The 17,394-nt window shown below is 38.8% G+C and overlaps 1 protein-coding gene across 2 annotated transcripts in view; it reads left to right on the forward strand.

Annotated features, from left to right (window-relative positions):
* Positions 1–1,250: 1,250 nt before the first annotated feature.
* The window catches only part of grin2aa (glutamate receptor, ionotropic, N-methyl D-aspartate 2A, a), a 151,157-nt gene continuing 135,013 nt past the window's right edge, over positions 1,251–17,394 (forward strand). Inside the window, exons 1-2 of one of the 2 annotated variants that reach the window (XM_055035359.1) lie at positions 1,251–1,794; positions 13,260–13,757. In XM_055035359.1, coding sequence (XP_054891334.1) covers positions 13,263–13,757 — 495 coding nt within the window. In that variant the 5' untranslated portion in view covers positions 1,251–1,794; positions 13,260–13,262. Of the gene's footprint in view, positions 1,795–13,253; positions 13,758–17,394 lie in introns of those variants that run through there. The other variant, XM_055035358.1, reaches the window with a different exon arrangement.

Below are 17,394 nucleotides of genomic sequence, written 5' to 3' on the forward strand. Positions count from 1 at the left end.
TCTCTTCGATTTTAGGTTATAAATGAACACAAAGTGGTCTGTCCTATCAATATTCTCTGACCCGAGATGAGGACCTCCAGCACCACCTCTAAAGTCATCATGCGCCTCTTGACTGCTTCTGTGATTAATCCTCTCTTTACCCGGCCACTGTCAGTTGACTGTCACACCTTGGCAGGTAGATGTCATACTCTCGTTATTTTCAGATGACGGATTTAACAGCACCTCGTACAATGTTTAAAGAGTTAATTTAATAACTCAATTCTTCTGTGAAACCTCTCATAGTAATATCCTGGACCTGTCAAGTGCATTTCTTGGTCTTTGATACATGCAGTTTGTTCACTAAGTGTCATTAACAAATCTTTAAGGCCTCCATAGAACAGTTGGATTCATGCTGAGATTAAATTATACACAGGACTGAATGGGCGTCATTGGAAATTATGGGTCCCAGTGGTTTGTATACAGGAGTGCTTGAGTAAAATGAGGTAAATACATACAATGTTCACATTTCTATATGTAAAAAAAAAGATCCCGTGGTTCATTAAGCGGGTCTGTCACATTAGGAGGTAAGTCTGTGGTTGTAAGATGACTGAAACCAATTTAGTCAGACACAGTAGGCTACACCAAATATGAACCGAAGGTTTACCACGATAAATATTTCACGCAACGCGCGTCATCTCTTTGTTTATTTGTCGGCCCTCTAAGTCCTTTTGTTTCAAGTCACAAATCGTGCGCACGCATAAATGCGAGTTCGTGTCAAGTTATTCGCCCACAGCTGGATGAAGGGGAGAGCTGACATTCATGTTGCATTTAATATTCTATTTTTTTATGCGCCACTTATCAGCTCTGTTGTGCTCGGGCTTTCCGCATGGGTTGAGACTTTAAGCGTCCCAGAAGACACGATTGGGGGGCCAGGGGAGGGAGGAGGGGGGGTTGTTGTCAAAAAGGAGGGAATTGTTGCTAAATCTGACGGAGAAATGTCACGCGCTCCCTGCTGCCTCTCAAGTCTTTTCTTATTCCTGTCTTAAAGTGAGGGACTTGCGGATGGAGCTTTAGCGCAGAGAGCGGGACAGAGACAGACCGACCAGTCCGTCTATCCAGCTGCCCCTGCATCTGCAGAAGCGCGCGGTCACACACGCGCACACACGCGCACACGGGTACACACACACGAGCGCATTCGGCTCGCGCGCACACGCTCGCGAGGAGAGAAAGAGACCGCGAGTCCCGCGCGCGGTTCGCATCCCGTTCGCCGAATGGAGCGCCCTCCAAACTGTACGCAGCCATAGCCCCATGTGCATTGCGCGTCTCCGCGTGAGTCCGGCGGCTGCTCGCCTGGCTCTTCCAACCCTGCTGCGTCTCCTCTCCCCTCCCGGGACCAGGAATAACGGGATACAGGGCGCTCTGATCACACCGAGGCAAGTTGAGTCCCCCCCATCCCTCCACCCCCCCACCACCTACCGACGATGCGCGGGGGCCAACAGAGATTGCAGTGGAGAATCAGTGTAGGCTCACACACGCGATGAAGATTGGATTACAAAAAGAGAGAGGAAAAACTGTGATTTTATTCACCTCGATGTGAGGTGTTAAAACAAGAGGATTTCATTCATCTATTTTTCTTTCCTTTCCTTTTTTTGAATTTTATTTTTTTTATTATTTTTTTTTTAGACGCTCGCTTGGAATTATTCATTACCAGAGATTCTGTGATCCCCTCCCCTGCATGGTTATTCAAGGGAGAGAGTGGACTGTTGCAATGTCATCTAACACCGCTGCTTTGGAGCTCTGTGGAAGGGAGATACTGTAAGTACTTTGTTTCCATCCATTTCTGATCCCTCCTCGCTGTTGATCGGCGGACACTGTGTGACTTTTAAAGCGTTCCTCGCCCAAAGTGCAGCAGCACAGAGGCAGCGAGCACAGCTGTCCGCACTAGAACTTGGATAGTAAGACGTTTAGGCTTACAATAAAAAAAGAGAGAGGGAGAGAGAGAGCGTTAATCTCTATTAATTCATAATGTTGCTGCAGTGCGCACTCAGCTGATTCCATAAAAGTCCGCGGTTAGACCGGAACCCTCCTCCCCCCAAAATATCGAACATTTAGATTTTCTATCTTTAGAAACACAACTGATCTGAAACCGATTTGGTCAATTGGATATATAAATTAACACTGCGCGTTGTGCGGGTTTTTCTTTGTACAGGATGGATAACACATTGCAGGGTTTTTGGTTGGCACAACTTCTCTCTCCATCCCATCTCCGGATGAGCCGTTAACAGCGGCGAGATCTTCCCACAATGCGCCGCTTATTGGCTTTTATTGCCTTCCATTCCCAGCACAGGTTTCAGTTGTTCACTTGCCAGACGGAGTTAAACAAAAGTGAACGTAAACGTTTTAAAAAAGAAGGAAGAGAAGAAAAATCGACCCAGCGTGCGTCTTGGTAAGATTGTAGTTACACTCAGGACCTTTGGGGGTCGCACTTGCATTGTGATGGCTTCATTGGATCAAATGGGAAGATCTAAATAAATTTGCAACCACCCTTTCAACCCCAGTTTTCTCCCCCCCTTCTGCTCTCGGGATGCAGTCACGTTGGTGAAGCGCATTAGTGCCATCACAAAAAAAAAAAAAAATAAAAACTATCCCTATTTAATAATAAACAAAATTTGTTCGCTGCATGCTTCTTTAAAACAAACCCATATTAGAAAAATAATGAACAGAACCGATTAAGGTGTAGGAGGACCTAAACAGAATATGATTTGGGGGGCAATCAATTCAGCTCAACTAATATCCCTGTATATAGTGCAGAGTATACTTTGTGTTTATGGCAGTATTAAAATTAAAAAAGTTATATTATTGTACATCTTCAGTACACACAGTCATGTGTTTCAAGACTTTACGTTCATTTTGATAATTAGGGATTACGTAGCACCGATAACAGACAATAATTGTTTAACGCAGAGGTGTCAAAAAGTATTGTCTGTATTATTCATGTCATTATGCACACCGCACTTCTGCATCTATCACTGCAACAAATGCAACAGAGTATAGAAACAATCAGCAAGTGGCACTGCTGCACACAGGTTCTATTCATAGATGTCTTCAGGTTCCCTGCATGGTTGGACGCCCGTGGCTCTTTTGTTCCTCTTGACAGTAACTTTTTGGACGTTGAACAGTGAGCAGCAGCCTTTTCTGCTTAGCCCAGGCAACATAGTTCTAGCACCCCTGAGTTAACACAAGAAATTCAATTTTTATAGCTTATTTCCTGGAATCATCTTTGTGGTATAGATCTGGAAGCCCTGCCTTTATCTTAGGGATCTTCACCAAATCTGGCTTAGAGATCTTCTTAGTCCAACACTTATTCTTTTTGCTTTTTCTACCAAACTTTTTCCTTCCACTCAACTTGTCCCAAATAAGTTTGGATGCAGGAATTTGGAATCAATTTCCTTCTTCTACAATATAATTTGATGCCCTTCAGGAGTCTTCTCTGTGACTTTGCTCACCATAGCACAGGACGTCTGTACTAAAGTTAATGTGTTTATTGGTTTGATGTAATCCTCTGAATGTCTGAGAAACTGATAATTGGGTTTTTATTAGCTTTAAACCTCAATCATTCAAATGAACAGAAAAAATAGTGTATACATATAAATATATATACACTAGACTATGTGAATGAACATTTTATAAGTTTTCATTTTTGAATTAAATCACTAAATTAACTTTCAAATGACATTCTAATATGAGATGCAGCTGTGAACTAGAAAGTAATCTCCTCCATACATTATATTAGATTATTTATTGATTAGTTCAATTGGATTCACATGATTCACATACTTATAGCATACTTGAGGTGAATGTGTATCCCTCTCTTAGTTGCTTCAGATACTCTCTTGTGGGCCTCTCTGGCTCAGAAGTTAATTCTTGCTAAGCAGAAAAGGGAAATTATTTAATAGAATGCACCTTGAACTGCATCTTGTTCTTTAGATGAGACACACTTCAAATATTCTTGGGGAAGATGTTTGTTTTGTTGTTGTTTTTTCTCTTTCTGCCGTCAGCGCAGTTTTAAGCGGTTTTCACAGCCCTCTTCAGTTATTGTACGTGCTGCATAAGATTTGAAATCTCAAACAAAATAGGATATGTAACATCACACAATATCTTTTTGTAAACCTGGTTAGTTTGTTTATGCTTTGGGCTGACTCTGATAATGACAATATATATAATCAAAATTTGGATTAAAAACTATGAAGCTCCCCAAACTGTCAGATTTTAGTACATCTGTCCATCAAGAGTGTATTGTGTTTATGCAGGGAGGGCAAAAGCATACAAAATACACTGACAGTACTTAAATACAGTTTTGTAGTAGTAAAAGCAAAATGTGTGGAAAGAAACAGCAAACATGCAGGAATTGTGATTGATAACTTTTTAGCGCTACCTTTATTTACATATAGATGAAAACTGCATCAGAAAGAATCAGATCTTGGAGAGATTTTTGCAGACTATCACAGGAAGGCATTAGAAAACCAAGTGCAGACAGCAATGGGAGAGATTTCTGTTCTGAGGAGGCATATGATTCAAATTAATCAATTTTGTTCATGGCCATATAAAATCTTAAATTACCTTTGTCTGTGGGCTTGATGGATGGTTTCAGCAAAAACATTAATTTCGTACTGAGAGAAGGTATCTTTTAAACCAAGACAAAACACTTGAAGTGATTTTTCACTGCCTTATGTAACAGAACACAGTTGGATAAGAACTTGTCCTTACTAATCTCTTAGTAAATGTCATGCTACAACCACAAGCTTCATCATATTTTTGAGGCTTATTTGTAATAGACCAACACACAGTATAGAATAATTGTTACTTTTTTATCATTTTAAAATGTTTGCCAAATAAAAGCCAAGTATTGCCTTTCTTCTAAACCAGTGATTTAAAAATTCTGAAAGGGCTGGCCACATCAACCCTAATACATAGCAAACCACCGAAAATAATTGTTAGCACGATTGTTAGTATAGCAGGTGTAGCGCACATTTTGTCTGGTCAAAGCATTTCACCTAAACAGCTGGAATGATCAATCCACAATCCTAAGCAAAAATTTAGGTGGAAAAAGTGCCAGGCTCCTCTAATATACAGACTGACATTTTCAGCGCTTCCAGTGGAGTAAGGCTCCCAATTTGGAGGAAGCGCTAACACCTCCAAATTGGGCCTATGATCTGGTTGCAGAGCTGTGGTGAAGTTTTCTCAGGTTTGAATACAAAACTCATTTGTCATGCTTTTGAAAAGACGACTTGGCGCTGGATGTACTGATGATGAGGGAAGGGCAGTAAAGAGAAGGCTTTTTGATTTCAAAATGGTTGCATCACGACTTAAAGGTCAGTCTTCAGAGCCTCATTGTCTGTGCTCACGAGGATAGGCAAACCCCCCACCAAAAAACATAAAATTTCGATTTTATGTGGTTGATACCTTCTGGCCCAACAAGGACCCGACATTTTTTTCTCATGGGTACTGGAGAAAGAAAGGACTTGTGGGATGAACAGGATTTTAAGATAAATAGTGTAGGTGTAACTAAGACTTTTTACCAGCCTTACTAAACATACTACATATGTCAAAAGGATTCAAATTAGTGTTCAGAAAATCAAACGCAGAAAGTGTTCAGTCTTAAGAACAGATTTCTTTCTGATTCAAATTCATCAACATCATTCCTGGTCAAGTATGACCTAAACTTACTTTTATATTTGGTGATTTGGTCACTCATGAAATACATACTTTACAGTGAGATAGAAATGAGAGAAGGCACACAACCTCCAATATGTTGCATTATCATTTAGTGTGGTTTTCAAGATATTTTATTCTACATTTGTCTTTAGCCCTAATACTTCTACATGAGCTCCAAAGCATTTTAAAGATGCCGATTTAGGAAATAAAATGCAACAATGTCCTAAAAGTGAATGGGTGCAAGCAATACCTCTTCAAGTTACCGCACATGTTCGGCGTATGCATGTATGCCTTGGCATGCGTTGGGCATCAGGTGCAGAAAGAATGCGTGCAACTCTGTTTCCATTCTGTTACAGGGAGTATGAACGATTTATCTTTTTCCCTTACTTTAAATCCCTCCTGTTCCCTTTCTGTCTCATTCATACACGCGCACACACACACACACACACACACACGCACACACACACACACACACACACACACACACACACACACACACACACACACACACACTGAAGGTTTGTTGCAAGGTAAAGGGGTAGGTGCACTGGGGGAGACAACATGTTGAAGCCTGAGTGGTAACAGACGATTACTTCCACTGGGCTTCTCCTGGGCGCTCATGCACATGTCAGGGCGCATGGAGCAGATGGCTTGGGCCTGAGAGAGAGGGGCTGAGCAGAGGAATGGCTTGGAGAATATGGTTGGAGGAATTTGGAGACAGAGAAGAACACTAACAGATATAAGAGGAAGTTAATTCACCATCTCACTCATGAATGAAATGCACACTTTGAGCGAATTTAAACACGATTTTATTGAAGCCGTGGCTCAACTTTTGAGAAAGAAATACTGAGGCATGTTTCTTCTTTTACTCGACAGGAATGTATGGACAACGACTGACTTGCAGGCCTGAGGGTAGAATAAAGAAGTTACTTTTTTATTATTTTAAAATGTTTGCCAAATAAAAGCCAAGTATTTTACTTTTGGTCACGCCAAAAGTAAATTGTGACTCTGTATAAGAGATACACAGCAGTTGCAGCTGAATGCACTGCTGCAATATATTCATTGCAGTTTTCCCCTAAACTTTAAATATTGCCACAGACATCTAGCAAGACTAGCTAGCAAGAACGGGACTGAAAAGAGTGACAAAATGAATATTCATGAACATTTTTACTAAATGTAATGCTTGAAGGTAGGTTGCGAAATCAGGGCATACACAACCAGCCACATTTTAGATACAGGCATCAGGATTGACCGAGTATGAGTATATTCTAATAGGCAAATAGATGAACAAACATAGAGGTACTTCAAGTTACCCAAATATATATAGTACCTGTTTTTAATGTGTTGTTAATTTGAATTTTAACACAGTTCAATAGAAAGGAGAGAAAAAGGTTAATTTGACATCAATGCCACAGTTTATCAGGATTTATATTTAAAAGTATTGTTTGTACTTGTATTACTTACTGGTTTTTGTTTATTATACTTAAATATGTAAGTATAGCACACTTTTTAATTTGTTTTCACAGCTGTGGTGTGAAGTGAGATGGATTGTAAAAAGCTGAAGAAAAATAGTTGGAAGCACAAGAACAAAGAATCTATAAAACAGATTGTCCAGCAGAGGGAGGTGAAAAAGTATCCTCACACATTGCTGGTTTTGCCTGCAAAAGCAAATGGAACCCACTTCAGCATCACATTTGCATTCATGCAATTTATTTTACATCGTGTATGTCAAATGGAGAATCTCATCTCAGACCAAAACTTTGGGGAAAAGAACCCAAAGAAGGACACAGAACTTTGGGAATCACATTAGTCAGAATACATTAATAAAGCAGGAGGACACAGACAGAAACAAATAACCCTTTTTTTTTTTAGAATTTTTTTTCATTACTGTCAAATCAGTCACTCGCAAATCAGTTCTACTTAGCAATTGCAAATACTGTGCAAATGGGAAACAGCTGGTGCTGTGATGAGCAAATACGATATACTACACATCATACTGTTGAATTGTTTCCATTCGTATCTTCTGGCAAAGTCCCTTCATTGAGCCTCTAGCATCTTCACTTGACAACGAAGTAAAATGTAAATAGCACACTGTGTCAACTTTTGGCAACATGTGTTAAAAACTTATTACTTTTGTTTCAATGTGATAGGAGATAAACTTGTATATCCAGTTACCATGCTAATGTAAACTTTAGGTTTTTCACTTGTCTATCAAATGTAACATTTCTGACACTAGGTAATGCAAGCTGACAACAATGAAAGTTAAATGGATGATTGTCAGATGTGAGGGAGCAAGCAGTAAAGGCATAGAGGACACAGGAAAAATGTCTTCATAGTGGGTTTTCATTTAGTCTTAAGGAAGTTAAGAAATGTCCAAAACATAGTGGGCCAATATAAGAGGTCAGTTAAATATAGTTCTACTCAAGAAAATGACTGACAGAAACTTTACCACACAAAACAATTATACAAAAAATTCTGAACTTTGACCTAACACAAAGACACAGTAAGGTAACTTGTATAGTAAATTAGCCAAACCGTTTACACAAAATATGGAAAGCAGAACTGAACACCAACACTAACTAAAGACTAAACAAGCTAACAACAAACCAGTTCCCCAAACCAGGTACCTCAAAAAAAGAGAAACATAGTTAATATAAGAAAATATAATTTAAAAACTCCACAGTGCTATTATGTGCACACTTCAAGTGAAGAAATTATTGAATTACATGACTAAAGTACATGTTTACCCATAAAACAATAAAAACTGAGGTTGTGTGTATAGACTGATTTAAACAGTGTATGTCTGAAGCCTTCAAATGAACTGTGTTCAGAACAGCTTAATTTCAGACTTGGACCAACTCCAGAATGTCTTTGTTTTTATTTTATCTCCAGCAGATAGTGGCTAATGTTAGTGGACAGGCTAGTTTGTCCACTTAACTTACTTCCAGGTTAGATTACTTTTCGAACTGCCACCACTGTCATCCAGTATCTCTTTGTATTTGCCAGAACAGCCAAAAATCGATAAAACAGAATTTTATTCCTTGAAACAAATTGAGAAGCATCTACTTAAAAAAAAAAAAAAGCAAACTGCTGATTCGCCAAGACACAAGTTTCTAGTATTTGCTATAAGAGGCTTAAGCACATATTTTGCACTTTGAGCTCCAAACAACCCTCAGGTTAATTAAAAACAGCTAACGGTATCCGCTCTGCTTGTCAAAACATCCGAGTGTGAAGGTTGGTTCCAAATTGTCTTCAAGTTGCAGACCATAATTGCTCTGTGATGTGATTTAGTTGCTAGCTTTGACAACTTTGTAACCCTTTGTCTCTGTCACAAAGAGTCTTATTCTCAAGACAAATTGTTTTAGTGTAATAAAATTTTACTGACAACAAAATTTATGCAGCTGGAAAACTAAGGTAATGATCTGTGCACCACTGCAGCAACTTCCAGTGCCAATAACAAATTTCACATTTTTAACAAATCCTTACAAAAATGTGATATTATTAACTGGGATTGATTTTGCTCTCTATAATCATGAAAAAAAATGTTTACATTGATACATCCCTACATAGAAAAAAAAAAACAAAAGAAATAAGTTCCAATAGGTTGAAATAAGTTATTATTACAAACGAAATAAAAGAAATCAGTCTTGCATGACTGTGGATGCAAGACTTATTTATAAAAGCAATGTGAAGAATAAAAGTGATGGACAGATAAGTAAATAGATGACACAGCAATGAATGAATGTAGAGTAATGGAGAAGGCAGTGTGGACAGAAAAGCAATTCAATATCAAGGCTCTAGTATGCACAATAAACACACAGTCATGTCCTCTGGGCTGTGGTTTGGAAAAACTTATCATCTGCAGTATCCATCATTCAGACCTAAACTCTGTACAATGCATCCATTAAGTGTGTTCTTGTACATTAATCCGTACTTAATTCAATTCGGGAGGAGAGCAGGAAAAAACTAATCCGAACACTGTGAGTGCAGTCATTTTAATCATCACATAAAGACAATGTAGATGAATTATCGATGCGTGTGAAACTCAGCCTTGCACAAAAACTGATAAGATTGGCTGTAGTGAAAAGGAATTGGTAGGTAGGAGCTTTATTCCACTTGTAGATTAAGAAAAAAGTGGAAATTTATAAATTACTGAAACATATGTAACCATTGGTGCTTTGGAGTTATTTGCTAATTATTTGCATGTTCTACCTCTTGTTAGGATGGGAATGTAAGCTTGTATGAATGTGGAGAGCAAATTGCCAGTAGCACAGATTTGTCTGCCAAACATCATTCACTATTGTAGTGCCAAGAAACAATGGCCGTGATGTGACAACAAACTGCTCAATATGCTTTTGTGGGGCATATTCTCTCTTTTTTTTTCCTGTTTCTCTTTTTATAGCTTGTCCCTAGTATAAGGCTTTCATGGCCACTCTTTGTCCTAAATTGTTTTGCAGTGCTGCAGAGTTAAGACAAGTAAAAAAAGACAGAAAATTGTTTTCTAGATTTTAGGCAAAACCGATTGACGGCAAAAAAAATAATCTCGTCAGCAACGAACTCAATTGCTCCTCTCTATAAGTAGGCCAAATAGGTGCCAGGTTGACAGCCAAAGAATCATGAGACCTGAAATTGACTAGCAGAGTCTAACATGAGACAAAAGCTCTTTCTGTGGGCCTTCTCTTGAGTCTAGACATGATGAGCAATACTCAAACTGTTTATCTCAGGCTGATCTATGAGTGAAAAATGGGTTTTGATTGTAATTGAAATCATAATTACTTAAAACAATCACTGAGTGTGAAACAAAAAAATCCCACAATGGATTTCAAGGACAGGGATTATTACATTTCCCCTTAAAAAATGTCTTGTTGAATCTTATCTTAAAGTAAAACATTAAAATGTGGTGTATTGAGGATGTGGTGTTCACATCCTAAAAAACGTTCACTGAAGTTCTACACATGCAAAAGTTAGTCAAACTCATGCAAAACAACAACAACGAAAACAAAAAAACAACCAAAAGCTTTACTACATATCAGGAAGTTAAATGTATTACTGATTATAATACCAAGAAGTAAGAACTAGATTTACAATTGGTGTAGTCCAAACATGAGAGAGCATGAGCTAATCTCGGCTCCTAAATCTGCGTTGCCTCAAAGAGTGGCATGAGAAATGATGTCTCTTGTAAATCAATCTCGCACTCGCATTCTCTGCGGTGATCCAAAAACACAAACTTCTGTCAGTAAATCTCTAAATTATCAAGCGTATGCATGGGCTCACTATGTGACCATACGTTCCATGTCATTGGGATTTGGCTCACTCTCCTGGCTCATTCGTCTTATGACATTTCATCATTTTTTTATGCTCTCAGAGAGCCAGGTTGAGGCCAGTGAGTACTTTCTGTATGAGAAGAGAAGTTGTAGAAAAAGTGAGGTCAATTTGCCTTTTATTTCCAAGTGATGTACCCACTTTACCTTATCTATAATATTTGACTGTCACAACTTTACAGCTGTGAAACTCCGTCCTTTGTGCCAAGGCAGGCAGCGAAGTACTGCGCTGGAGAAGCAAGATTAGGTAATATGTAAAAAGTTATTTGTCAAATTCAAATAAATCAGAAAACATTTCCAGGAGATTTCAGTGAAATTGTATTTACCTGTTTCTCCAGCCTGCCTCCAAGGTTTCTCTGGTAACCATCTTATATGCCTGTGTTGCCTCAGGTTGTTTAATTAGGTTTCATTAGGACTCCCAAAAGACTCAACATTTTTTTGTCTGGAATGGCTGTAAAAATGATGTCTGCTGTTTGCCTGTTTAAAAGTCCTGTTGGATTAAAGGCCTTGTTTTGGTGCTGGTACTAAAATACCACGACCTCTTACCTTCGAATATAACCTCTTACCTTTTGGCTGTAACAAATGGAGTTGGCCTGGCCTGGCCTGGATTGTGATTCTTCTCCCCAAAACTTCCCTGCTCAGTTTTCTTTGTCAGTTGATTACCTCGTCAGCAATTAGCCGCACAGCTTCCTCCATACATCACTAAAGGTTACCCCAGTCTGCATCAAAAACCAAACTGATACACTGGTGCTTTAGCTTGAGGAGCTCAATTAAACCTGCTGTTGTTGGAGCAACAGGCAACCTTTGCAAACTTGTGACAATATTGAGAGCGTGTGATATGAATTTGAAATTTACTACTCGCCTCTATTTCTCTTCCGTGCAATGCTCCCCGATAGAATGTGCTTCTGACATAAACTAATCTATATGTGTGTCTGACAGCTGCATCACGCGTTGTGTAATTTCAGCAAGCTCCCATTCTCTAGGCATGCAGCACTGCTGTAGCTCAGGAGGTGTCCCTTTGAACTGATGCTATGGCACACTGGCCACAGCAATAATTAGTGACAGGCATAAACATAGCTTTTCTAAGCATTAGCATTAACGAGTCAATGTTTTTAAGATCCAGAAAACATTGGTAGAGGCCTCGGAGCCCACTTATTTGTTCCACTGTAATTGTTTATGGATGTTTTTAGGTGTGTTACATTCAAACATTTTTTCATGTTTAAAACTAACTTGTTAGTAGAACAGAAATGTTTGAACTTTTCTGCACAGTTTAATTCCTGAGAAAGTATCAAAAAGAGCAGCCCCAAAGCAATGCAACTGAATTATGAGGATCATTGGCGCTTTGAAATGGAAAAAAAAGAAGAATTGATACACGATTAATTGGTGTTTGAAGTTTATTTTAGCTTTACTACAGTCACATTTGATAAATTAGAAGATGCATTCAACTGAGGATCATTTGTCGGATTAAAATTATGTTTTGAAAACATCAACCTTTACGCAGGAATTAAACATACTTTCCATGAACCCCACAGTTGTACAATAAAAGTGATGTTTGTTTTATTGGGCTGATACATTCTAATCTTACATGTCTTTTTGCTCTTGTTTTTTATTAATTGTAAGCAAGAAATCATCACAATTAACAGATATAAAGGCTTTAAAACATCAATTTGTTATTTAGGCCATAGAATGTGTGAGAAGGATTTATGAAAATAAACCAACTTTTCAATGAAATTTTAGTTTATCAAATATGACCATATATTTAATGCATTCAGCCTAAATCTAACACATCTTTGCCGGGAAAATATAGTTAATTCAATTCTTAAGCATTAAATAATTATCCAGTTAATTAGTTCCTTGTGTTTTAATAGTTTGTATATTATCAAAATTAAGACAAAAAACGTGAGCTGTTTGTTCAGCAAGCACAGATTGTACCATAATCATCTGATCCCAGCAGTCGTGACCATAAAGTGTAAACTTGTTAGTCATCTCTTCCTCTCACCCCTCCTCAACATCCTCCCAAGGCCATCTCCCTCCCCGCAAGGTTTTGATTTTCAATACACTCACAGAGAAAAAACTGAATATGAAAAAAAAAATAAAAAATAAAACGGCTACTTCAATGTGTGGGCTAAATGAACTGCGCATTAACAATTTATCTCTTCTGCTTTTTCTCACCACCATCTTGCCACACTTTTTCTCACGCCTTGATCTGTCTACATCTGGTCCCATTATCCCCTCTTCATGCAGGGGATGAAGTGGTTTAGCACCATGTCCCTCGGCAGCAAGAGGAGTAAGAGGAGGAGTAGAAGGGGCACCAATCGTCGCGGTGGAGGTGAAAGTGCGCTGCTCTCCCTGGCCCTTCTGGTGGCGGTGACGGCCATGGTGGACCCGGTGGCAGCGCAGAAGCAGCGGACGGGCGGTGGTTCGGATAAAGTGCCAGTTCTGAACATCGCTGTGATCCTGGGATGCACGCGCTACATCTCAGACCAGGACATTCGGGCGCTGTGGAGCAAAGAGGACCCTATTGACGTCAACGTGGTCACACTGCTGGTCAACAAGACCGACCCAAAAAGCATCATCACCCACATGTGTGACCTGATGTCAGGGACCAAGATCCACGGTGTGGTGTTTGGGGATGGCACTGACCAAGAGGCCATTGCCCAGATTTTGGATTTTATTTCCTCGCAGACACTCATACCCATTTTGGGCATCCACGGAGGCTCGTCCATGATCATGGCTGACAAGGTATGTGGCACTGAGTGGATTTAGAGATGTGGCAATGGGTGAATGTTGAGTCCTTACGTGGCATGGGTGAATTTGTGTTGCTCGTTTGCCAATGGCCTGGTAAAATGTCTTGCTTTTCATATTTGAATGTCAGTTCTCTGAGTTCTCTGGGTGCAGGAAATCTCTCACGTCCTGAAGAGAACCCATTTTCGGTTAGCTGTAACTCAGGAAAATACAAGTACACTCTGTATCTCGGGAAAGAAGACAGAGAAAGGAACAAATCAGATTGTGACAGATGAAAATGATGTGAGCAATGGAAACAGGATAGATGAGGATAAGTAAAAGATTCAGAAGAAACATTTCGGAGTGGTGAAAATTTGACAACATGCCGTAAAAAAAGAAAGTGGTCCCTAAGAAAAATTATAAAAATAGAGGGTGTTGCCCGTGGCGTACATCAGCTACATAGTTCAGTGAGATTTAATATCATAAATCCCCTTTCACCATGCAAAAATCTCCTCTGTAGAGGTGAAAGAAGCTTGATTGGTCCCCTCATTTGAATAAGCAACGCTTGCTGGCCTGCCAATCAAGTTGAACCTAAAAAGGGAGAAGAATGAGCTGCCTGTGATTGTGTGGATTCATGTGGCAGTGAAGAGATCGTTTAATTCATCACTGCCATATTTAGAATGAACCTGAACTTGAAATATATTTGTACAGAATGTGAAATGAGGTTTCTACCAGAATTTATCATAAAGTGTCAAAAATTGTGCTTGTTACGTTTACAATAAAAAAAAAAGTAAATAAAAAAAATAAAATGAAGTGAAAGGAGGGCAGCTAGACTTTATTTGAGTAAACTGGAAGACACCATGAAAAATGGGCAATTTTGTTTTCAGTTTAAGAATAACAAAAAAAGAAAATTATAGCTTAACTTGTGAAACCTTTGTATGTCACTTCATAAACTATTTTCATTGTAGAGATACATAACCACAGAAAGGCTCAAATGCATACTTTACTTAATAATTTGATGTTAGTTTCTCAATACTTTTTACATCACAACCATTTTCTATTTACTTTGGTTCTGAACCCTCTTTGAAACAATTGATTGTTTCGCAGTATGACACAGTGTGACCCCTAATCAAACCAAAATCACCTCATACTAATATTTTAAACTTAGATATTGTTCATTAAAAAAATAAGGTCAAATTTTATTACAGTAGACTTTGACTAGATCCTTGGAAGATTACTTTAAATCATCTGTCCTCAAAGAGGATATGGGACGTATCCTTGTCGAGTGCGAAATGACACATGAAACACCCCCTGGCACATTGGGTAATACTTATAAACAACCAAATTCATCAGTTTCAAAGTGAGATATTTTAGCCAGCTGAGCGGCAGTGTGCAGCAACAGGTAGGTGGCACTTTATGCTCTGAGCATCTGATCACTGGCACGCTCTCAGCCGTCTCATTAAAAGGACCTTTGTCTACTGAGCATGCACTGTGGTGCATCGAGCAATTCACAAACAACTAGCCTTAGCTGGGCATGACAGCACCCCCCACCGCCTCTCCTCTTGGTACTTTGCCAGTGGACATATTGTTTGTTTGGACAGAGTTGGAACATGTATGACCTGTCACAACTGGGACTGACTGCAAGTGACACGTGTCTGCATGCTTTCTGTTTGCAAGCAGGAACACAGACACTACCAGCTGCTGACCGCAGTCGTTTTAGCTACTGTAACATTTTTTTATTATTATTGTGGGTAACAAAGTGGGGTAGAAGTTGTTCTGTGAAAAAGGCATATTTTTTTTCAACATAAATAACATTTTTAAAAAGTGACTTTGCAACCATAGTTGGATTAATTATGGCATAATTATGCTCTAAATTGTTTAAAGGAAAAAAAAAATAAACATGTTATTGTTAGTTTAACAGTGAAAATGTTGGTTGTGTAATTACTGACAACAACAATCCCCTAAATCAACATGTTTGGGTATTGACTCATGTTTTGTTGCAGTATAGTTCCTCCAAATCTCCCTCTCTCCTCCAGGGATTTTATCATAAGTACTGTTCTTCTGAAGATCTATTTTAATTTCCATTCCTTTTCACTCAATATCCCCATATTAAAGAATATCATAATTTTGAAGCTGCACTCACATTAAGAGCAGCCTTCTTCAAAATGTGCGCAGTGACTCTGCAGCTATCACAGAAACTCCAAAACCATGCTTCCCTCTAACTGTCCTCGATTCTAGGGTTGACATTTCTTCATTTGTTTAAAGTAAATACAAATGTTCTTTAAAGATCCCGCAGTAATGGTTTATTGATCCCGTAATGGCACATGTGGCATCTATCTGTAAGAGGTAGGGAGCATTAAGGAGAGAAGGAGATAAGTTTGAAGGGGCGGCAGAGGAGGAAGAAAGAGGTGGTGTAAAATAAAGGAGGTGGAGAGGGGAAACAGAGAGTGGAAGGGGTGAGGGATAATCCCTTATTGTGACCAGGGGCGATGTTGAGTGGAAAACGGATTACTGAATGTACTGAATGGCACCTGCTTTACTCCAAGTACTTCAGGTGCACACATGCAGTCCCTTTTTCTATTACTTCTGAGGACAAGGCATGGACTTGCTTCATTTGTTCAAGTATTTTTTTCATTATTAGTATTTTTTTTTTTGCATTTTTACACAGTCAAAAATGAAAAGGATGATTTTTGGCTGATTTTTGGTTTTGTTCATTAAAAAAAGTGTCAGCAGTCATTCCCTTGGCCATATTTGAAAAAAAAAATCCAAATTACATAAAATAAGCCAGCATAGAGTTATAAAAATGTATTAAAAGCCTGTTTGGATTTATTTTCTTCAAATTCAAGTTTAACTAGTCAGTACAGGATGGTCATTTGGTCAAGGCAGGAAATGTAGGTTTGATAAAATTTGAAATGTATCAGGCCTCATATGCAGAAAGAAAACGCCTTTTAATATGTTATTAACACAAATTTAAATAGTTAAAACTGGTGTTATGTTGAGCAGATAATTAGCTAAACATGCACCTACAGATTTGTGGCCAACATTTTAATTTACTTTTTTTTGCAAAATCATTGACCAAACAATTTTGGCAGACTCCAATTTCTGTTTAAGAAGTGTTACCAACAGCTTTCAAAGCTTTCTTTGGCATGATCTTACAATAAGTGATCATTAATTATGCATTTCAGAAGCAGAGGTGACAAAACAGTCTGTGAGTGAGAGAGTTGTTGCTGTGAAACACAGCTTTACTGATCTAGAACAAAAGCAAAATGAGGATGTTTTAAGTTCTCCTTTGCATCCAATGTTAGCAGTTAGCACTATTACTGTAATTACTACCACTAATTGGAAATATTATTCTCAGTGCCTTGGTCCCCTCTTACTGCGCCACAGACCTGCACATTTAGTGCCCGACCCACGGGAAGCATAAATATTTATTTTATTCTCCATTATTGTTCATCTCTTGCACTTGAGGCTTATAAAGCTTTGCTGCTGGTAGGGATATCAGTGCCTGTGCATGCAAATAGCTTGTTGTTCCAGTCGTTACCATTGACTCCATATCTGGGTCAATTAGCTCCAACTTGACAAACCATTCACAAGCTGGGTGTGAATTAACATGCAATAGCAAATAGACTCTTCAGTCCCAACTTGGGTATAAAAC

Source organism: Poeciliopsis prolifica, unplaced genomic scaffold (assembly GCF_027474105.1).
Source record: "Poeciliopsis prolifica strain line A6 unplaced genomic scaffold, Auburn_PproV2 SCAFFOLD010, whole genome shotgun sequence".
Taxonomy (NCBI): Eukaryota; Metazoa; Chordata; class Actinopteri; order Cyprinodontiformes; family Poeciliidae; genus Poeciliopsis; species Poeciliopsis prolifica.